The sequence below is a fragment of the Stomoxys calcitrans genome, chromosome 3 (genome assembly GCF_963082655.1).
Source record: "Stomoxys calcitrans chromosome 3, idStoCalc2.1, whole genome shotgun sequence".
In the NCBI taxonomy this organism is placed as follows: domain Eukaryota; kingdom Metazoa; phylum Arthropoda; class Insecta; order Diptera; family Muscidae; genus Stomoxys; species Stomoxys calcitrans.
In genome coordinates this window covers 189617575-189642404 of record NC_081554.1, presented here as the reverse complement: position 1 = coordinate 189642404, position 24830 = coordinate 189617575, and the positions used below count along the sequence as shown (strand labels likewise).

Genomic DNA, 24830 nt, shown 5'->3' with positions numbered 1-24830 from the left:
TGCATAATCTTATCCCAGATTTAGATAAAATCCAAAATACTTATGCTTCTCACAACACTTCCTCCATTATCTACGCTATACATAAAACGTTATGATGGTCCTCTTTTCGCATAATATCCATAATATTACTTAGGCTTCAAGTAAAATATCTAGCTTCGGATAGGTTAGGTTTAAAATAGGGTGCCTACGTTGCTATAGGCATACACCCAAGCTAGTTGTGCGCTCCAAAAACTAAAAAGTAAATTCGAAAAAGAAAATTTTAAGTTAGGAGTTCCGTGCAACTTACAAAATCCTTTGTTGTTTTCCATTCCATTCCCCTAAGTTGGTTCAAGTCTGGTATCATCATGTTCCCCACAAGCCCAACACATGCCGTCACTTGCCGCACCGTTTTAGCATAAGAAACGCGTAGCCCAGTGTGTCCCGTTATAACACCAAAAGCTATACTGACATCTTTTTTACTTCATTTCAGTAATAGCCTTGTCCTCTCACGATCCAGATCACCCCATAGGAATTTCGCCGTCCTACCGACTGTTTCGCTGTTCCACATCATTACAAGCGTTTGTCGCTCATGCCCTTAAATACCACTGCGTCGACCCGAAAGCCGTTGGGATAACCAAGTTTATCGACGGCAGTTCCCTGGCTCTCACTGCCAAATCGTCTGCCCTTTCATTCCCCCTTACTCCTTTATCGCCCTGCACCCAAACAATGCGGATTATGTCATTGTTTGGGTGCACGAACTCCAAGACTGTTCGTGAACTTACCGTCCTGGTTGTTATTGCCCTTATGGCCATTTTGCTATCCTTAAAGATGTTCACACCCGACGTCCTCGTTAGTACCACACCACCTCACGCATTCCGTGATCGCCCGGATCTCAGCCTGCAGGATCGTATTATGGCCAGGCAGTTGCTGGGTTCTCAATGTAGAACTGCAGGCCCACTCTTTCCCCTAGCTTTGATCCATCCGTGGAACATAATCTTCCAGACGGCAATACCAAGATTCCGTCAGTCCAAGACTATGCCGATGGCAGCAGTGCTTCGCAATCGACCTCAAGTGTCGTCTAAGGCATCCTATCGAAAACCTCTTTTCTTTCTTCCTTCCACATTTCCTATCGTCGACTCGATTATATCGCGATAGTATTAGCTGCTCCCTTCCTGAATCCAGCCGCAGTGGATGCCTCACTTTTAATCTGTATGTCAATGGGTCGGATATCTAGAATAGTCTCCAATGCCCTAGTGGGCGTGGTCCTCATCGATCCGCCTACGCCAAGACAACATGTTCTTTGAACTTGTTGTATGGTCCTAACTCTGCACTCTTTCTCCATAGCAGTCCACCGAACTACTGTGGCGCAAATAAGTATTGGTCTAATCTCTAAAGCCAGTGGACCATCCTCGAATTCATGCCCCATTTCGAGCCTACGACCCGTCTACATGGTGCCCAACATCTGTGAGCCTTTTCAGTACGCTCCTGAATGTCCAAGATCACTCCTAGGTTTTTGACCTTGTCATATATCGAAATCGTTTTATTGAGGAAACGTGGCGCGTCAAATGCAAATTTGCCCATGAACATTCCATTAAGGAACAGGGGCAACTTCTTACATATCAATGGGTGCAGATTCAAGTTTAAGCTCAACAATAAGGGACTTCCTTTTTAAAGCCGAGTCCAGACGGCGTGCCGCAGTGTTTGTTTTTTGGCATAGTACCTTTACATGGCATAGTACCTCTCGAATGTCGCCATCATTAGGAGGCGATAACCACCGCTGAAAGTCTTATTATGATATCGCCAGGATATGAACCCAGGCGTTCAGCGTCATAGACGGACATGCTAACCTCTGCGCCACGGTGGGCTCCTATACATGCTTCGGATAAAATTGTAATAATAATCCACGCTTTGGATAAAATTATAATAATTATCCACGCTTCGGATAAAATTATAGTAATAGTCCACGCTTCGGATAAAATTTAAATAATAATACAGTCATAAAATCCTAATAATTATCCACGCTTTGGATAAATTGTAATAATTATCCACGCTTCGGAAAAAATTCATATAATAATTATCCACGCTTCGGAAAAAATTCATATAATAATCCACGCTTAAAATCCTAAAAATAATCCACGCTTCGGATAAAAAAGTAATAATAATCCACGCTTTGGAAAAATTTTATTAATTATCCAAGCTTCATATAAATTCTAATAGTTATCCACGCTCCGGATAAAATTCCTAAATCCTTTGGATAAATTCTAATTATACTCCACGCTTTGGATAAATTCTAATAATTATCCACGCTTGGGATAACATTTTAATAATAATCCACGCTTTGGATAAAATTCTAACAATTATCCACGCTTCGGATAAAATTCGAACCATCTAATATTTATCCACCCTTCGGATAAAATTTTAATAATAATCCACGCTTCCGATAAAATAATAAATAAGTTGTAATAATTATCCAGCCTTCGAATAAATTCTAATAATACGCTTCGGATAAAATTCTAATAACTATCTACGCTTCGGATAAAGTTCTAATAATTTTCCAAGCTTCGGACAAAATCTAGATAGTTATCCACCCTTTGTATAAAATACATAAATTTATCCACGATTCGGATGAAATCCTAAAAATTATCCGCCCATCATTAAAATCCTTATAATTATAAACGCTTGCGATAAAATTCTAATAATTACAAACCCAGTAGAATAAAATCCTAACAATTATTCACCCTTTGGATAAGACCTAATTATCATGTACTCTTCGGAAAATTTCCTGTTTGTTATTCACCATTATTTATGCTTGAGGCAAACTCGAATAATTATCCACGCTTGGACAAACTAAACGCTAAGGATGAAATCCTAATAAATAATTAACCATGTTTCGGATAAAATTCGAATTAATAATAATCTATGCTTCGGAAAGTACCATAATAAATAAGCCACGCTTGGGATATAATCCTTATAAAGAATAATCCACGCTTCGGATAAAATCCTAATAGTTTTTAATTCATCGGATAAATTCCATATAATTATCCACGATTCGGAAAAAATCCTAATTCATCTACGCTTCATATAAAATCCTCATAATTATCCAAGCTTCAGATAAAATCCTAATTAATTATTATCCACGCTTCGGATAAAATGCTAATAGTTATCCTCTTTAGGAAAAAAGTACTTATAATTATCCTATAAATCCTAACTCATATGTTTAGGATAAATCCTAACTCATATTTTTCCATGCTTCGGATAAAATCCTTATTTTTAATTATATGCAAATCGGATAAAATCCTTGTTATTTATTATCCACGATTCGCATAGAATCCTAATTTGTAATTATGAGCGCTTTGCATAAAATTCTTATACTTATCCACGTTTCGGATAAAATTCTTATAATTATCCACGCTTCGGATAAATACTTCACTCGTTGGATAAAATTCTTATGTTGTGATCAAATTCTTATAATTATCCACGCTTCGGATGAATTCTCCACCCGTTGGATAAAATCCTTGCGTTTATCTACTTAATTTCTTGATTAAATCCGTAAATTTATCCACGCTACAAATAAAATTTTAATATTTGTCCACTCTTTGAGTATATTATCTACGCTTCGGATAAAATCTTCTCTACGCTATGCTTTTTATACAATCCTAATAATCATCGAAACTTCGAATAAAATCCTAATAATTATATAGCTTTCGGATGAAATCCTAGGAATTATCCATTAATTATGCACGCTTTGGATAAAGTTCTAATCATTTTCCATGCTTCGGATATAATCCCAATAATTATCATCGCTTCGTATAACATGCTAATAGTTATCCAACCTTGGGATAAAATCCTAATAATTATCCACGCTTCGGAATAATTCCTAATAGTTATATACCCTTCGAATAAAACCCATGTTATTATCCACGCTTTGAATAAAATCCTTACAATTATCCACTCTGCGGATAAATCCCTAATAGTAATTCACCGTTTGGATAAAATTTATGTAATTTTCTACACTTTGGATAAAATCTTAATATTTATCCACTCTTCGGATTGAATCTTAATATTTATACACTCTTCGGATAAAATCTAAATATTTAACCACTCTTCGATTAGATTTAGAATAATTTTCTACGCTTCGGATAAAATTCGCTATCTAACTATCCACGATTCTAATACAATCCTAATAATCATCCACACTTCGAATAAAATGATAACAACCCTAAAGGACGAAATTCTAATTATTATCCACGCTTAGGTAAATTCCTTAAAATTATCCGCTCGTGTTGAGATTTTATCCCCCCTTTGCCCAAAATCCCAATAATTTTCCATGAATCGACGAAAATCCTTATAGTTTTCACCGCTTCCAATAAAATCCTAATAATTGCTTGCGTTCGGCTGAAATCATTATAACTATAGATTCTTCGGATAAATTCCTAATATGTATTCATAAAATCCTTATGATTGTTCACGCTTTGGATAAAATACTAATAATAATCAACGTTTCCGGAAAAATCAAAATTATTATCCATAATTTGTATTAAACCCCAAAATAAATTCGTATAAAATAAAAATTATCCAAACTTTAGATAAATTCGAAAAAAATATCCATAAATTGGATAAATTCCATTAATTTTTACACGCTCCCATAAAATTAAGAAATACAAATTTTTATTCATACTTGGCACAAAATACAAATAATTATCCTCACTACTAGTAAAATCGTTATAATTATACACGCTTCAGATGAAATCCAAGTATTTATCCACTCTCGGAATAAGATTAAAGTAACTATCCGCTCTTCCGTAAAAGTCTAAATTAATTTAAAAGTTTTCACGCTTTTGCTGAAATCCAAACAATTATTAAGATTTGGGTATAATCCAGCTTATTATCGCCCACAATGTGGATAAAAATTATTACTCAGATTTTGCATAAAATTCTAAAAAAATCCGTGTGATTTTCCACACTGTGGATAAAATGCACCAAACTATCCAAATTTGCATTGAGACTCAAATAACTATTCACTATCCTTATATAATCCAAAATTGTATCCATGATTTGGATACTCTCCAAATAATAATCCTCTTTTGGCTTAAAATTCAAATATTTATCTACTTATCTATAATTTTCCCCTCACTGTATTCCTTTTTTTCTCTGGCGCTCAATTTAATTTGTGCTTGCATTTTCGGCATTTCTCACGAAACGAGGTTGCCAATTTCTGCATTTATTAAATGACAAAAAATCAAAATATCAAAAACTAATTAAGTCATTTATGTACCGTCTTGTGATCTGATAAAAAAATTCATTGAATAAAAGTATGAACGAAGTGATTGGCATATGCATGAATGAAAAATCGCAAGAAGATATATTTTTCCCACAGATGGACGTCGAGACGTCCATTGAAATGCCGTTGAAGTTTTTATTGCAATTGAAATCCATAGATACAGGCGGCAAAAGAACTCACCGATTCGGGGTCGTTGATATTTGTATGGGGTCGTCAATTTAATTCAATGCAAGTATTTGACTACGACCAGCAGACGTTGGGAAATGGAAAAACGACATAATTCAACACAATAAGAGGTTCATTGTCATTGGTAGCAGTGACGTCGGCAAGGGGGGCAAGGGTTTTAATATAGGAAAAATTAATTTTTAACAAGTAAGAGCGTGTTAAGTTCGGCCGGGCCAAATCTTATATACCCTCCACCATGGATCGCATCTGTTGAGTTCTTTGCGCAATATCTGTTTTTAGGCAAACAAAAAATAATGAATACGGACGAAGGAGGAGGAGGAGCTATATCAAGTTATAGTCCGATTCGTGGCTCAAGAAGAAAATCGGGAGATCTGTTTATATGGGACCTGTATCAAGCTATAGGTCGATTCAGACCATATTACACACGTATGTTGAAGGCCATGGGAGAAGCCGTTGCACAAAATTTGTGCCAAATCGGATGAGAATTGCGCTCTCAAGAAATCAAGATCCCAGATCAGTTTATATGACAGCTATATCAGGTTATGTACCGATTTGCGCCATACTTATCACAGTTTTTGGAAGTCATATCAAAACACCTCATGCGAAATTTTAGCCAAATCGGATAAGAATTGCGCCCTCTAGCGGCTAAATAAGTTAAGATCCAAGATCGGTTTATATGGCACCTATACCAGGTTATGGACCGATTTGGACCATACCTCGTGCAAATGCTGAAAGTGATACCAAAACACCACATGCAAAATTACAGCCAAATCGGATAAGAATTGCGCCTTCTTAAAGCTCAAGAAGTCAAGACCCAAGATCGGTTTATATGGCAGCTATATCAGGTTATGAACCGATTTGAATCATACTTAGCACAGTTGTTGGAAGTGATATCAAAATTGCAAAATTTCAGTCAAATCGGACGAGAATTGTGCCTTTTAGAGGCTCAAGAAGTCAAGACCATAACGATTTTCATCCCAATAAAATTTTTTCCTAGACTGTTTGGCTACACCCCTGTTTATCAAACTCACGTTGACAATTGAAAGGCAAATACCATTGATGAGTTGTTAATGGTGAACAACGAGAAAAATCTCAAAACATATTTGATAAGATCAAATATAAAGCTTTTTCTGTTTATATATAATTTTTAATAATGGCTTCAATGGGGGTTCTCATGTCAGTGATAATCGGCATAATATTCAAAAAAAAATGTCTTAAGAAACACAATGTTTAAAGTTTTTCAATTACATTTGGAACATTTAACTAACTTATAATGGTGTTTATCAACTTTGTTAACAAACAAAAAAAAAACAATCTCTTCGTTGTTCAGCCTAACATTATGCTTTAATTTTTCTTTGCTGTCCTCTTCATGTTCATAAGCAATTTATGCAAACGTCCCACTTGTGTAGTGGCTGTTGGTTGACCACTTTCAATTTATGGGACACCCAAACATTTTACAGCATATTTTTGGGCTGTTTGGAATTACTTTGAAAATGTGTTGCCTACTTTTAGTAGCTGCCATGAACGTTTTAATTTTAATATTTTTTTTGTTTTCTTTATACTTATTTACTTTCTTTTGTAAATTGCTTCCGTTTGTTCTCATTCTGAATTTAATTATTATGCTCAAATTCACAGAAGTGGTAGTAGTAGTAGGAAAAGTGCAGGAACTTTGTTTTTATTTTCTTCTTGGAATAACATTTTTTTTTTTTTGTGTCCAGTACACCACTATGCTAATTTTAAAAAGGATATTACAAAGTATTCTCACTACTGGCCATACGGCATGGGTGTGAAGCGGTTACATTTATGAGAATCTACATGTTGACCTTCTTTACTCATGGCAAGGAAAGGCTGGTTAAAAATTATCTGCGGAATAAAAAACTCAGATTCTCAAACTTTAATTGGATTACACAACTGACAAAGTATGAAATGTTTCTATGTGCACAAGAGAGAAGACCAATTAAAATTTGCACTAGATAGATTTTCCAAGAATCAAGCCGCTATGGTCAGCTCGGAAATAACGAATAAAAAAAAATATCTCAGAATGGGAAAACAATGATCCATTTATGTAAAAAACTCCGTAGCATTGACTTAAATTGGATACTGGAATTGTTGCATTTTTAACAATAAAAGGTAATCGCTTGTTAATTAGCAAAACCCAAGGGATAGGAATAAAAGTCGTTTAACTATCACAAAAAAAACTATGAACATGTGACAAAAATTTATTAATGAGAATCCTGGAAAGTTTTTCAACAATATTTCATAACAACCACCACAGGATGGAGAAATCTAATTTAGGCGATAGGGTTTGTAACACCTCGAAATGTTGATTTGCGACCCTATGAAGTACATAAATGTCTTAACATTCGAAGTAGGAATATACATGACCGTCCGTCCGTCTGTGCAAATCAACACAGAATCGAACGCATAAAAAAATCCATTTGAAAATTTAGACAGTCACTTCTTGTTGATGTAGGTCTTATTATTGATATAGGATTGCAAATAGGTCATAAGTTTTTATTTGATTTGAATTTGGAGCCTCCAGAAGCTTAATTTTTTTCGATTTGGCTGAAGTGAAATCCATTTACAGAGGCCTCCGTAGCGTATAGGTTAGCATGTCCGCCTTTGACGCTGAACACCTGGGTTCCTGGCGAGAACATCAGGAAACAAGTAAAACATGCAAAGTTCGGATAAACTAACTATCCTCTTTTATAACAACTCCTCTACCATATCCATTGTGATATGCAAATCGGGGCTGGTCTGGGTCATATTTGATTTAGGTCCCGAAAACTCGGGCAACAAATCCGTTTTTTATGCGATTAAGACCCTAAATTCGAAGGTCGGTCTATACGGCAGCTATTACTAGATATTTTAGCAGAATCCATGGTGGTGGGTTCCCAAGATTCGGCCCGGCCGAACTTAGCACGCTTTTACTTGTTATTAAATCGATTTCATTTTATTTTTAATTTTTTATATTACTGTGATTTTTTTTATTTTGTTTTATTTTATTCAATTATATTCAATTTTTCCCCCAACGAAATCTCTAAAATTGGACTTTGTTCATCTCCATGTTTCCTTTAATGGAATTTTAAAAGTTATGCAAATTCATACTAAAATTCACTTTATTCAGCAATGCTTAAATCAATTGTGTGAAAAGGCACGAAATTGTGTCGTCTTCCTGTCCATTATTTACAGATGTTGCAAAACTGGAAAGACAAATTGACTCGACAAACTCTCAGTGTCTCACCTCTTCCACGGTGGTAAACTGTGCAGAACTTTGTTATTCTACGCCAAACCTACCATGACGACGGCGGTGGCACAGGCATAAAGTTTTCGATGAGAAGCATTTTTTAAAAAAGTATTAACACTCCCCAACACCGCCCCATGGTCGAAGAAGGAAGACCCAAATGGGGGGAGACTCCAATGACTGAAGTTGGCTATGGCCATATTTCCATAGCTACATAGTATAAGTACGCAACGTGTTCGGTGTGTTTAAGTTTATTGCATACACTTAGGGGCCATACAAGTGTGTAGCATCTTGAGAGAAGTGCTGAATACTTGAGTGTATACACACGCGAGTAAGAAAACGTGTTTCTCATTAAGCATACTAAATTAAACAGTTTTAATAAATCAAGCAAAGAAATTTGCCTAATGACACATTGACAGTTTGACAATAGTTTTAAGTATACTTTTGGGCTGGACATAAGGCACAAAGCCGGCCATATCTGAAGTGTATTGCTATGGCGTTAATTTTGCACAAGGACCAAATAACTAAAAATAATGTTTGCGAAGATATTCTGCTAAGCTCGAAAAAGGGCATAAAATAAAAAGAAGTCCACCTATGAAGTTGAATGCCTGGGTACGAATCCTGGAAAAAATTTTTTTTTTCGACAGTGGTTATCGCCTCCTAATGCTTGCGACATTTACAAAAACTTCTCCCTATGGAGGTGTCGGACTGCAGCACTCCGTTCGAACTCGGATATAAAAAGGGGGCCCCTTATCATTGAACTTAAAAATTTGATTCGGACAACACTCAAGCTATGTGGAAAATAAAATAAAATAAAAAAAAATATAAATTTCAATGAAATTTTCACTAAAGATAAAATTTCAATGAAATTTTCACTAAAGATAAAATTTCAGTGAAATTTTCTCTAAAGACAGAATTTCAATGTATTTTCTCTAGAGACCTAATTTCAATGAAATTTTCTCTTAAGACTGAATTTCAATAAAATTTTCTCTAAAGACAAAATGTTAATGAAATTTTCTCTAAAGATACAATTTCAATGAAATTTTCTCTAAAAATACAACTTCAATGAAATTTTCTCTAAAAATACAATTTCAATGAAATTTTCTCTAAATATAAAATTTCAATGAAATTTTCTCTAAATATAAAATTTCAATGAAATTTTCTCAAAAGATAAAATTTCAATGAAATTTTCTCTAAAGACAAAATTTCAATGAAATTTTCTCTAAAGACAAAATTTCAATGAAATTTTCTCTAAAGACAAAATTTCAATGAAATTTTCTCTAAAGACAAAATTTCAATGAAATTTTATCTAAAGACAAAATTTCAATGAAATTTTCTCTAAAGACAAAATTTCAATGAAATTTTCACTAAAGACAAAATTTCAATGAAATTTTCTCTAAAGACAAAATTTCAATGAAATTTTCTCTAAAGACAAAATTTCAATGAAATTTTCTCTAAAGACAAAATTTCAATGAAATTTTCTCTAAAGACAAAATTTCAATGAAATTTTCTCTAAAAACAAAATTTCAATTTCAATTTTCTCTAAAGACAAAATTTCAATTTCAATTTTCTCTAAAAACCAAATTTCAATGAAATTTTCTCTAAAGATAAAATTTCAATGAAATTTTCTCTAAAAACAAAATTTCAATTTAAATTTTCTCTAAAGACAAAATTTCAATGAAATTTTCTCTAAAGATAAAAATTCAATGAAATTTTCTCTAAAGATAGAATTTCGAAGAAATTTTCTCTAAAGAAAAAATTTCAATGAAATTTTATCTAAAGACAAAATTTTAATGAAATATTCTTTAAAGGTAAAATTTCAATGAAATATATGTCTACTAACCACTTAATAAAATATAAAAGAAAGTATTGAAAAAAAGCAAAAACAAAACAAAAAATACTAATACGTTTTTTAAACTGTTTACTTATTTAAAATAAAATAAAAAATATTTCGCAAAAAATACACATGCCCCGAGTGAGGCTCGAACTCACGACCTTAAGATTATGAGACTTACGCGCTGCCTACTGCGCCATCGAGGCACTCTGCCGACGTTGTGCCAATTCGGTGTTTTGTTCTTATACATTGCCTAACACACACAAACATTTTCGTTTAACAAGCAAGGAATGAGTTCGCAACAGCAGCAGCACACTCACCCTGTGAGCACACGATCCACATGTTTTTGTTGTTTTTATTTTCGTATATACTGCCCTCATCACACAAATCGTTGTTCTAATTCTGTTACGGTATGCTTGGCTGTCGCTGTTTCGGGTTGTTGCTGTTTGTGCTGTTATCTTTACGCAATGTTATTGTTGTTGTTTGGTGCTCTGTTCCCCTTGGTACTGTTGACAACAGTCTCTGTGGCTGTCACAGTGATTCTTACTGCTACTGGTAGTCGCTGTTACAATGAATCTTACCACTACTGGTGGGGGCATTTGGTTTAAGATTTATTTTTAGAATGGTTATACATAATTGGAAGAGTACATAACTATGAATTAATGACAATATGATAATTTTCGCTGACATAATTGAATGGCTATAATGTTATTGACCATAGAATGGCGGCCAATCAGCATTTATTTTAAATTGATACAATGATTTCTTACATACCCATGTAAATACATATGTATGTATGTATATATGCAATCATATAATGGCATTATGGGATATTTAAATTTAGGAGCTGTGCCAATCGGTAGCAATCTCCTATGATGAAATGTAAAAATGCTCAGTGTGTGTTTTTTACACAGATGAGTAAAAATGTATATCTTGCTGGGCCAAACGGTAACTTTCTCACTACCTATACAAATTTTTGACATTTCTGCTGGAGCAAAAACGGGTCAAGCTTTCAATCGAAATTGATTGAAAATCACCCATGACTTGCTCAAAAACAATTGTTAAGTAAACTTGCAATAAGAATAATTAAATACTTGGGAACTTTTTATAGATAAAAGTCTCTTTTAATTAAGATTTTATTAACATGTAAAAGTCGAATAGTTGCTTATTAGAGCTGGCAAACTATCGATAATTAAAACATTCGATATTTTCGATAGTTTTAATAATAAATATCGATAGTATCGATACTATCTTTTATTTCCCATCATCTTTATTTCAAACGAAAATGAGAAGTAAAAATCAGGAAATAGATTTATATAGAAGCAATATCAATGCATAGACCAGTCAGTTGGAAGTCATGAGAGAAATCATGTTAGCCTAATCAGATGAAAATTGCGCCCTGTGTAGGCGCAATGTATATTTAAGGATACATTGGGTGTAGGATTGCTTAGTTTTGTTTGGTTTTACAATAAGTTAAACTTTTGCGATAGTATCCATCGGAAAAATATCGATTAATATTGAGTAAAAAAATTAAATATGGATAGTGCCATCGGTATTTCGGAAATGCCTCAAATAAAAATATTTTGTTTTGCCAATTTCTTTCAACAGTGAAGCATTTATCATCAATTTTCAAAAGGTGATGTCAAAATATAATATTTTTAATAAAACCACCAAGTAAGTGACTTGCAAATTGAATTTGACCTGCGTATCTATTCACAACAAGCAGCATGGAACTTTTCTCTATAATCGTAAAAATTTGCTTTGTTTCTGTCAAAAATCTTTCTAGCCCCTGGGCTTCTCAAAAATTATTCACCAAAAATTTTTGCCGCTCCAGAAAATTATTTCCTACCAAAATTTATGAAAAATCCTATCAAACCCGACTAAAACCCAGCAAATGTTAGACCAGCCATAAATAGGTATATTCTTTGAAGTTTGACCCCAAAAAATTAAACCCCAAATCCAAAATAAAACTAGTCTACGTACTAATTTTAATATATAGAAATCATTTCCAAGTCTAGTCGGACTATAATTTTGCACACCTCTTGGAATATCGAATAAAACCTTGTACAATTATCTTACGATAGAACAAAGATTCTGGATATCTACAGCCTTAAAAAGTCTTATCGGATAAACGATATATATGGGAGCAAAATCTAACTCTAGGCCGTCAGATATAACATCTCTCACCCAATATTAACCAAAATTGTGGCTTCTACTGCCTTAAAAGTTTATATCGGATAAAATATATATATATGGGAGCTGTACCAAAATCAGGACCGATTTTATTGAAATTTTGCGCATGTATTGGGATGCCAAATAAAATAACTCATCCTAAACTACGTTAAGATCGAATCAAAATTATGGATTCCACAGTCTTAAAAGGCTATATCGGATGAAAGATATATATGGGAGCTATATCTAAGTCTGATACGATTTTCATGAAATTTCGCACAGATATTAGGACGCCATATAAAACACATTGTGCTTCGTTTTGTAGAGATAAGATCAAAATTGTGGCTATTAAAGCCTTAAAATTTCATATCGGATGAAAGATATATGGGAGCTTTATCTAAATCTGGACCGATTTGACGAAATTTTGCGCACATATGTAGACGTCAATTAAAACACTTCAAGCTAAATTTTGTTAAGATGGTACAAAAATTGTGGCTTCTACAGCCTTAAAATTCCATATCGGATAAAAGATATATATGGGAGCTATAACTACATCTGAATCCATTTTCATGAAATTTTACACACATATGTAGACGCCATATAAAACACTTCGTGCCACCATATAAAACACTTTGGTAAAGATTGAACCAAAGTTGTGGCTGCTACAGCCTTAAAATTCCATATCGGATTAAAGATATATATGGGAGCTATATCTAAATCTGAACCGATTTTTTCAAAATCATTAGCGCTCGTCCTTGGGTAAAAAAAGTGGCATATGCAAAATTTCGTGATAATCGGAGTATAAATGCGACCAGTACCTTGATCACAAGAATACATGAACAGAAAGACAGGCAGACGCACATAGCTAAATCGAATCACGAAGTGATTCTAAGCCGATCGGTATACTTAACAAAGGGTGTAGCTCTTCTCCTTCTTAACGTTGGAAACAAATGCACAAACTTATAATACCCTGTACCACAGTGGTGGTGTAGGGTATAAATATCCCCCAAACAGGTGTATGGAGAACAACAACAAAACTTTTGGGTCCAATTTCCGTTTTTTTGTGCCCTTTTTCATGAACTTTTGCAATTAAATTGGGAGTAAATAATATTGGGCACATTTTCCTTTTACTTTGGGGTCTAATGTCACCATTTTGGGGATCACACGTGGTTTTTGCTTTTAAAAAAAAATAATTAATTAAATATTATAAAAAATTGCTCGAGTATCGACCAGATCTGATCATATTAGTTCCGATTGTAAGTATTGAACGCACATTACCCTTATTTCCTACACAGAATTAACGAAATTCGGAAGATATTCCTTAACACTCGCACAAGGTCACAGTCAATATCAGAACTTACGCCCATTTTCCTTGCAACAGTACTTGGCCCATCGACGTCCATGGTTTTGTTGTGCCCTCTTAACGAATACACAGAAACAACAAGAAGTGAAATAATTTTTAGTTATCCCCGGCAAATTTTTCAGTAATAAACTTGGTACTTATATGTTGCGAAAAACCTACCAATTTTGGTAGGAACCTACCACAAATGGCAACACTGTTCACCACACCAAACGTCACATATTTACAAACCCTACAACTTTGCTATCAATTGGCACACAACCTTAATAAATAAACTTTTAATTAGATCTAACAGATTTTTCTATTTTTAATTTAGTCACTTCGACCCTGTGAAATTTTGTTTTGGCTATGAAATGTTTATATTTCGTAGGTGGGCCCACCAATAGCCCCACCGAACTTCTAAATAAAATGCAGAAATTTGAATTTCATAGAAAATTTTATGGGGTGTTTTTACTTGTAGAAATGAAATTTCACAAACTTTTTGGAACAAAATTTCAACTTTTCTATATCTATAAAAGTTGATGTACCTACTGTGCGATATATATTTATTTGTATACCTATAACACCTATCTACTAAACATGACTTTATATACTCGAAAATTCGTCTGTTATATTTTGAAATTTTTTTATACATAATTTTAGTTGCTGTTTATCATTTGCCTTCTTACATTAGACTGATTATTTTTATCCCTTTCTATATCATTCCAGGTACCCGCTCATTTTTGTGTCCACTGATTTTCTATAGCCTCGATGGCGCAGTAGGCAGCGCGTAAGTCTCATAATCTTAAGGTCGTGAGTTCGAGCCTCACTCGGGGCAAAGTTTTTTTTCCGTGTTTGTCCAGTTCGTTGCATGATTTCTATTAGGGTGTACACTGTACACTCGATTATTTGTGACCTTTGAAATAAACGAACAATTGAAAATGACAAATAAACAAATAATCGAACTCTTTAGGACGGTTAATCGATTAATCGTTTGGATGTTAAAAAACAAGCTCAAAAACATTTGATTTGTGGGTCACTTACCTATTCAAGTGTGATAACATGGTGTTATCGCAAACAACACTTTGTCATCACTCTAAACACTATGAATAATCTCATGTTGGATACGTCTTGAGCAGGCCTTTTAGTCAGACAATTACAAGTTTTAAGAATCATACCAACTCATGTGGGATGGTTGAGTGTTATTGAATGTCATCATGTCATCGCATATGTTTATAATAAATTTCTCTTCCTTTCTACTCGAATGGGAGAGCGTTCATTGATATGAAGAAAATTTCACTTTAATGTTGTTTGTGTAAAAAATCTAATTACGATAATTTTCTAACACATTATTCGAGTGCCATAATACGAGTATCTGCGTACCAAAAGTGCCCATCATGCAAAATTTTCTAGTTTGTAGATTCAGCCGTTTCGTCTGGATGATTATCGGTCAGTCAGACGACTACACAAGTGGAAAATTGTTTAGTTTGTAACTGATGTTATCACTTAATTGAGTTTTGAAAAAATATTTAGCCTTTTCTAAAAATAGTGCGCTGGAAAATTATAGTAATTAGATTTTTTCCGCAAACAACATTAAAGTTAACTTTTTTTCATATCAATAAACTCTCTCCGATTCGAGTAGAATGAAAGAGATATCTATAAAAGGCTAGCCCCCAGGGGGGATTAAATATTGCAAGTTTTTTTTTTGCAATAAAATGAGCAAATTTTGCCGAAAAGAATAAATTTTTTTCAATAAATCAACTTTTTTGACAAAAAAAAAAAAAAAAATCCAAAAATATAAGGTTTTTTAAAGTTTTTTACTTCCAACGTGCATAACTTTTAACTGAATACTCGGATGTGGACCCTTTTTCGTTGTAAATTTTGTCACAAATTCAAATCATTCATAACAAGTAAAAACGTGCTAAGTTTGGCCGGGCCAAATCTTGGGAGCCCACCACCATGGATTCTGCTAAAATATAGGAGCCAAATCGGACAAAAGTTGTGGCTTCCAGGGGTTCAAGAAGACAAATCGGGAGATCTGTTTATATGGGAGCTATATCATGTTCTTGACCGATTTTGACCGTACTTGGCACAGCTATTGGAAGTCATAACTGAACACTATGTGCCAAATTTCAGCCAAATCTGACAAAAATTGCGGCTTCCGGGGACTCAAGGAGTTATATCGGGAGATCGGTTTATATGGAAGCTACAATATATCAGGTTATCAACCGATTTAGACAGTAACAGTTATTGAAAAAATAAAACGACATATGCCAAATTTCAAGCATATTGGCCCTCTAGAAGCCCAAGAAGTCTAATCGTGTGATCGGTTTATATGGCGGCTACATTACTGGGAATCATACCAAAACACTTCATGGGAAATTTCACCCAAATCGAATAAGAATTGCGCCTTCTAGAAGTCAAGACCCAAGGTCGGTTTATATGGCAGCTATATCATATATATGGCAGCTTTATTTGGTTATCAACCGATTTAGACCATACTAAGCTCAGTTTTTTGAAGTGATATCGGTACACCACGTTCAGCCAAATCGGATAAGAATTTCGCCCTCTAGTGGATCCAGAAGTCGAGATCCAAGTAATCGGTTAATATGGCAGCTATATCAAAACATGGATCGATATGACCCATTACACTCCTAACCGACCTACACTAATAAGAAGTATTTGTGCAAAAATTTCAAGCCATATATTCCGATCTGCCGAAAAAGGGTCTGAAGCGCATAAAAGCTTTATTTATTACCCGATTTCACTGAAATTTGAAACAAGGGGTTATTTTCTGAACCAAATATGGTTCAGATCGGAATATATTTAGAAATAGCTGTGATATAGACCGATCTCCCGATAAAGGGTCTTAAGCACATAAAAGCTTTATTTATTACCCGACTATGCTGAAATTTGAAACAGTGAGTTATTTTAAGCCTCCCGACATCGGACCCAAGTATGCTTCAGATCGGACTATATTTAGATATAGCTGTCATATAGACCGATCTGTCGATAACGGGTCTGAAGCCCATAAAAGCTTTATTTTTCTACCGATTTCGCTGAAATTTGAAACATTGAGTAGTTTTACTTCTCTTAACATAGGACCTAAATATGGTTCAGATCGGACTATATTTAGATATAGCTGTCATATAGACCGATCTACCGATAAGGGGACTGAAGCCCATAAAAGCTTTATTTATTACCTGGTTTTGTTGAAATTTGAAATACAAAATTCAACTGTGACTTATATTTATTAGCCCACTCAATATCCGTATCGAATTTGAGTGCCTAAGTTATCCAATTTTCACCGGATTGTGACGAAAGGGGATTTTCATAAATACCCGAGGTGGTCGGGTATTCAGATGCCTGTTTACTTGTTTTTTCAATGTGGGTGTTTTTGGAAAACTTTCAGATCAAATAATAATACCAAGAAAGATTTTTTTCATTCATTTCATTTTTTCATTTTTCATTTAATTTTTTTCAAATGTTCCATTTAAATCACATTTTTCTAGATTTTGTCTTCTTAAAAAATTCCCAAAGATCACTTGTGGTCAAATATGAGACTATTTCACTCTTCCACTCGTTTTTGACACCTAAACGCAGTTTGAACATGTAATCACCGCCCGGCAGAGGCGCAAGGGCAAGCATATCCTCTCTCATAACCATATCCTTAACTATCATATCATGCTAGAAAATAAATAGGAAATTCAAAAAATGCAACCTTTTCTTAGTTTAAAAATCCCTAAGGATATCTTGTTCAACACTTACATTGTATGGACATGTGTGATTGACATTTGAAAATGGCATTATGGCGTTCATGTAAATGGCAAACACGGGATACCTTTTGCGATTGCGCATAAAATCGCATGCATCCACGGAGATGTTGTATAGAAAAGGTCGATAGCCATTATTGCCCTTTTTAAAGGTGGACAAAAGAATCTTAAAATTAAAATAAAATTATTAACGGCTTTTTTCAAAAAAATTCTAATTATGTCTATAAAGATCAGGCCTATTTCGGTTTTCGAAAACGTATAACGAAAGATTTTCTTTGCTTTATTTCTTGCAAACCTTAGCACATATAAGTTTGAATATATACTTTAATCAAATTTTCTTTTTAGCAAGAGAAACCTCAAGTGATTTCAAGCCTTAAAAGTTTAAGGTTTGCAAAATATACGAAAATCTATTTTTCTTTTTCGTTTGGCGAATTCGAAAACCGAAAACAGTCCTGTATATGTTATGTACGTACGGTGACATTGTTAACCGGAACTTTGTGTAATTTCATATGGGCTGTTAATGCAATGATACCACGACCCTGGACTTTTAAGTTACACGTCTCGAATGTGAAGAAAGTCGGATCAAGTGTGTTACATTTTAGGTTAGTATATCGTATTAAATTTTCCACGGGCTGAGTGGCCAACAATATCAAAATTAGAAACTTAAGTTGATGAGACATTTTTGTCAACGAATTAGCACAGAAACGTTGTCATTCGTAGTTTTACCAGGTTTATATATGGGGCTTTGCAGTTTAGTTTAGTGAAAATCATTTTTTAATTATTACTGTATATGCTTGATAGAGAATTGTTTGCTTAATGGCTGATATTATCGCTTAATTGATTTTTGAAATATTATGAATATCTAAATATATATAAAATATATAATGGGAAATTCAATATATTAACTTTCCATTAACGCCGGTATTATTTTCGTGATTCTCAATGGAAATTCCATGTTTAACACCATTACGAGTTATATATTGGTAAACTTTTATCATAAGTAATTAAGGATTGGTCTATTTAATGACATTAGCAAATTGTGCTGCTTTAAAAAATATTATTTAAAAAAAATTGAATCATGAAAAATATTGATTTTCATCGCGAAAAGCGAATATTATACCAGCCTTGAGATATATATTGTCAACAAACGTGAAAGAAGGTGTCAAGTCTAAAAGGCTTGCGCCAGAATATCAATGCAAATTTTGCCCATGAACATTTCACTAAGGAACAGAGGCAAACTTCTGACATATCAATGAGTGCAGTCCGATTTAAGTTAAAGCTTAATGATAAGGGATATAGTCCGAACGGCGTGCCGCAGTGTGACAACTCTTTGGAGAGAAGTTTTACATGACATATTATCTCACAAATGTTGCCAACATTAAGAGGGGAAAACCACCGCTGAAAATTTTTTCTGATGTCTTCGCCAGGATTCTGCGCTACGGTGGCTTCCGCCCCAGTATATCATGTGCATCAAATTCAATTGATTCTATTTGGCTGACTAAAGGCCCCTGCTCAGAACATTTTAAAATACATCAGTGTGTATAATTGAATCGCACCCAATGGGCTGACTAAAAACCTGCTCAAAAATCAATAAACCTTAGTAACATACACATGTGAAGGATGCCATTGTAGATTAGTACGTCCGCCTATGACACTGAACGACTGGTTCTCGAATCCTGGCGAGAACATCAGAAAAGATGTTCCGATAGTAAATATTGTATATTTTCTATTCGAACTGAAGTTTTCAAGTCATTATAAGTTTACTAATGGAGTGAGGCTGCCATTTAGGTGTATTCTGATAAAAAAGGCCAGCTACATTCAATTCCTTTCCCACATCCATCGTGGTGCATCCTGGAAACCTGAGCAACCTAAATAAAGATAACGCTATCAACTCCAATGGGGTTTAGGGTCACGGATAACTGGAAAGGGAGTTCCTATTGGGTAATTTTTGAAATGATCAACCTAATGGCTCATTGGAATAGGTGTCAGAAGAACCCAACTAGCAGTTTATGTCTAAATTGGGCGGCTGCTAACAGCGTCTGTATTCTAAAGGTGCGGCTGGAAACTAAATTGAGGGAAAACTGGAAGCCCTTCAGAAGGCAACGGGAAACCACTGAAGTAACATTCCTCGAAAATCTAACAATATGAGCAGAACATACAGCCCCCAGTCTCCGACCAAACGTGGGTGCTAAGAATCCCCGGAGGTAAAACCAAACGAAAAACTTAATAATGAAACGTGAGATGTCAGAAGTCTTATGAATCGGGAAAAAATAACAACACGATCAGAGACTTATAAAGACTTCAAGTGGATATTTTAAGTGCTTGCGAGACATAGTGGACCGATGTAAAAGTTTATTACTCGGCAAATTGACGGGTAATCCATAGATGCAATTATTGTAACAGAACAAGTAGGACAAGTAAAAGCGTGCTAAGTTCGGCCGGGCCGAATCTTATATACACTCCACCATCGCATTTGTCGAGTTCTTTTCCCGATATCTCCTTTTAGGCAAACAAAGGATAACTGAAAATGATTGATTCAATATTGGAGCTATATCATGTTATACTAGGATTCGGACCATAATTGAATTGAATGTTGGAGACCATAGTAGAAGTCATTGTGTAAAGTTTCAGTCATTGTGTACGACTTGCGCCCTTTAGGGGCTCAAGAAGTAAAATAGAGAGATCGGTTTATATGGGAGCTGTATTAGGCTATAGACTGATTCAGACCATATTTGATAAGTATTTCAGCCAAATCGGATAATAATTACGCCCTCTTGAGGCTCAAGAAGTCAAGATCCCAGATCGGTTTATATGGCAGCTATATCAGGTTATGGATCTATTTGAACCATATTTGACATTGTTGTTAGAAGTCATAACAAAACATCTCATGCAAAATTTCAGGCAAAACGGATAAGAATTGCCCCCTCTAGTGCCTCAAGAAGTCAATATTCAAGATCGGTTTATATGGCAGCTATTTCAGGCTAAAGACCGATTAAAGGCATACTTAGCACAGATGTTGGAAGTCACATAGAAACAAAATTTCAGCCAAATCGGATAGGAATTGCGCCCTCTAGACGCTCAAGAAGTCAAGATCCCAGGTAGGTTTATATGACAGCTATATCAGGTTATGGAACCATATTAGCATAGTTGTTGGAAGTCATAATAAAACACATCATGCAAAATTTCAGCCAAATCGGATAAGAATTGTGCTCTCTAGTGGCTCAAGAAGTCAAGATCCAAGATCGGTTTATAAGGCAGCTATATCAAAACATGGGCCGATATAGCCCATTTTCAATCCCATGAGCTACACTAATAAGAAGTATTTGTGCAAAATTTAAAGCGGCTAGCTTTACTCCATCGAAAGTTAGCATGCTTTTGACAGACAGGCGGACGGACGGACATGGCTAGATCGACTTAAAATGACATGACGATTCAGAATAATATACTTTATGGGGTCTCAGACGCATATTTAGAGATGTTACAAACGGAATGACGAAATTGGTATACCCCCATCCTATAGTGGAGGGTATAACAAGTAAAATGGCTTTAAGTTCGGCCGGACCGAACTTTGGATACCCACCACCTCGGGTATATATGTAAACCCCCTTTCGTCACAATCTGGTGAAAATTGGATAACTCATGCACCCGAATACGCACGGACATAGAGTGGTCTAATAACTATAAGTCACTGGTGAATTTTGTATTTCAAATTTCAACAATATCGGATAATATATAAAGCTTATGTGAGCTTCAGACCCTTAGTCGGCATATCGGTCCATGTGACAGCTATATCTGAATACAGTCCGATCTTTACTTTATTTAGATCAGGTGGCGGGTGGCCTAAAACGACTTACTGTTTCAAATTTCAGCAAAATCGGATAAAAAAGATGTTTTTGTGGGTCTATATGGCAACTATATATAAATATAGTCCGATCCGAACCAAATTCGGACGGATGTCTGGAAACCTTAAACTACCCACTGTTTCAAATTTCAGCGAAATCGAATAAAAAATAAAGATTTAATGGGCTTGAGATCCTTAATCGGCAGATCGGTCTATATGACGACTATATCTAGATATATTCCGATATGAACCATAATAGGGTCCTATATTGGGAGGCCTATAGCTACTCGCCGTTTGAAATTTCAGCGAAATCGGTTAATAAATGAAGCTTTTATGGGCTTCAGATCCATTATCGGCAGATCGGTCTATAAAGCAGCTATATCTAAATATAGTCCGATCTCAACCATATCAAAAGCTCGGATATCGGGAGGCTCAAAGCAACTCACTGTTTCAAATTTCAGCGAAATGGGGTAACAAATAAAGCTTTTATGGGCTTCAGACCCTTTATCGGCAGATCGGCATATATGGCAGCTATATCCAAATATGGTCCGTTCAAAAACTTAACCAGCGTGCATCAAAAAGATGTATATGTGCCAAATTTCAGCTCAATATCTCAATTTTTGAAGGCTGTAGAGTGATTACAACAGACGGACGGACATCGTTGAATCGTCTTAGATCCGAAATATATATACTTTGTAGGGTCGGAAATTGATATTTCGATGTGTTGCATACGGAATAACCCCCTATCCTACGGTGGTGGGTATAAAAATCCAATGCTTTAATGTCACTCTGTAACAGAAATCAAAACGAACATTTCTCTTAGGATATGTCAATGCAATTCTTATGGCAACGAAAATTTCGTTTTAGGTGCTTACCGTCTCGGTAAGGTAGCATTAGCGGGAGCTTCATCCTCCGCTTACAAAGCATATGGAAGCATTGTTTTCGTATTTTGCAGTGATTGATTTTGTTCTTGAATTTCTTACTTATACCATTGGGTGTAAAACGCCGACGAAAATTTTGTATTTCAAAAATTTTTTATAACACATAGACGGTAAGATAGTGTAGCCTCGATGGCGCAGTAGGCAGCGCGTAAGTCTCATAATCTTAAGGTCGTGAGTTCGAGCCTCACTCGGGGCAAAGGTTTTTTAATTAAACCTAACAGATTTTATTCAGTAGAATCCTGCTTGGGTAAGAACACACGCAAAACTTATGTCAAAGAAGGTGTTCAGGAGAAAGGAGGCAAAATCGTTGCAAAATGGTCTTTCTGTTGTGTCTTCATTATGCTATGTTGTGTCATCAAGTTTCATTCAAATAAAGAAAACAATTTAATTTATTCTAATAATAATTAAATAAATCTTTTTTTGGCTTGCGCTTGTTGCTTTTTCTACTAAACCATAGAAACAATTTTGCCACCGCCGTGATTTGAACTCATAATCTCATGTTTGGCAGTATTCTACGCATCCTCTAGCCTACCGACATCATCCGCATTATGATGAAATAGCTCAATAAGTATGACCGCACAGTAATAAGTGTCTTAATTAATTAAATATAAAACAAGTAAAATGGCATTAAGTTCGGCCGGGCCGAACTTTGGATACCCACCCTCTCGGGTATATATGTTAATCCCATTTCGTCACAATCCGGTGAAAATTGGATAACCAAATTCGGCACGGACAAAGAGACCAAAATTGAATAATTTTGGTCTCTTTGGCAGATATATCCAATTATAAACCGATCTGAAGCATATTAAGGTCGGATATCGTGAGGCTCAGAAAAACTCGATGTCTCAAATTACAGCGAAATCTAGTAATAAATAAAGCTTTTATGGGCTTCAGCCCCTTTATCGCAAGATCGGTCTATATGGCAGCTATATCTAAATATAGTCCGATCTGAACCATATTTAGGTCGGATGTTGGGAGAGGTTAACCTACTCACTGTTTCAAATTTCTGGGGAATCGGGTAATAAATAAAGCTTTTATTGGCTTCAGACCTCTTATCGGCAGATCGGTCTATATGGCAGCTGTATCTAACTATAGTCCGATCTGAACCATATTTAAGTCGAGTATCAGGAGGCTAAAAATAACTCACTTTTTCAATTTTTTGCGAAATCAGTAAAAAAATAGGCTTCAGACCCTTTATCTGCAGATCGGTGTATATGACAGCTGTGCCTAAATATAGTCCGATCTGTACCGTATTTGGATCGAATGTTGGAAGGCTTAAAACTGCGCACTATTCCAAATTTCAACGAAATCGGATAAAAAAATAAAGCTTATATGGCCTTCTGACCCTTTACTTGAAGATCGGCTGCTATATCTAAATATAGTCCGACCTCAACCATATTAAGCTCGGATATCGGGAGGCTCAAAGCAACTCACAGTTTCAAATTTCAGCGAAATGGGGTAATAAATAAAGCTTTTAAGAGCTTCAGACCCTTTATCGGCAGATCGGCATATACCATGGACCATATTTGGGTCAGATGTCGGGAGACCTAAAAATACTCACTATTTCCAATTTCAGCGAAATCGGTTAAATAATAATGCTTTTATGGGCTTCAGACCCTTTATGCGTAGATCGGTCCGATTTGGCCCGTTCATGAACTTAACCAGCGTGCATCAAAAAGTCGTATCTGTGCCAAATTTCAGATCACTATCTTAATTTTTGAAGGCTGTAAAGTGATTACAACAGACCGACGGAAAGACGGATAGACAGACAAACACATGGACATCGTTAAATCGTCTTAGAATTTTACGACGATCCGAAATATATATACTTTGTAGGGTCGGAAATTGATATTTCAATGTGTTGCAAACGGAATGACTAAATTAATATAGCCCCTATCCTACGGTAGTAGGTCTAACAAGTAAAAGCGTGCTAAGTTCGGCCGGGCCGAATCTTATATGCCCTCCACCATTTGTCATATGTCAAGTTATATGGATGACATTTTCGAATAGAAAAACACCACCTCCAAAATTTCAGACAAATCGAGTAATAATTGCGCCCTCTAGAGGCTCAAAAAGTCAAACTGGGAGATCGGTTTGTATGGCTGCTATATCAGATTATATATCAATTTAGACCATACTTGGAACAGTTGTTGGATGTCATACCAAAACGACATACGCAAAATTTCAAACATATGGATTAGAATTGCGCCCTCTAGAAGTCCAGGAAGTCTAATAGGGAG

General features: G+C 35.1%; 1 protein-coding gene and 3 non-coding genes across 4 annotated transcripts in view; 2 read left to right on the top strand and 2 right to left on the bottom strand.

Annotated features, from left to right (window-relative positions):
• Nucleotides 1-10657: 10657 nt before the first annotated feature.
• On the bottom strand, nucleotides 10658-10730 carry Trnam-cau (transfer RNA methionine (anticodon CAU)). Its single transcript has one exon. It is a non-coding gene; the product is annotated as a tRNA-Met (tRNA).
• A 4070-nt stretch (nucleotides 10731-14800) lies between these two features.
• On the top strand, nucleotides 14801-14873 carry Trnam-cau (transfer RNA methionine (anticodon CAU)). Its single transcript has one exon. It is a non-coding gene; the product is annotated as a tRNA-Met (tRNA).
• Nucleotides 14874-17533: 2660 nt separating this feature from the next.
• The window catches only part of LOC106082033 (uncharacterized), a 62577-nt gene continuing 55280 nt past the window's right edge, over nucleotides 17534-24830 (bottom strand). Inside the window, exons 2-3 of the mRNA XM_059365746.1 lie at nucleotides 17804-17950; nucleotides 17534-17722 (exon numbers count right to left, since the gene is read on the bottom strand). Of these exons, the coding sequence (XP_059221729.1) occupies nucleotides 17534-17722; nucleotides 17804-17950 (336 nt within the window). The remainder of the gene's footprint in view (nucleotides 17723-17803; nucleotides 17951-24830) is intronic.
• Nucleotides 22714-22786, top strand: Trnam-cau (transfer RNA methionine (anticodon CAU)). Its single transcript has one exon. It is a non-coding gene; the product is annotated as a tRNA-Met (tRNA).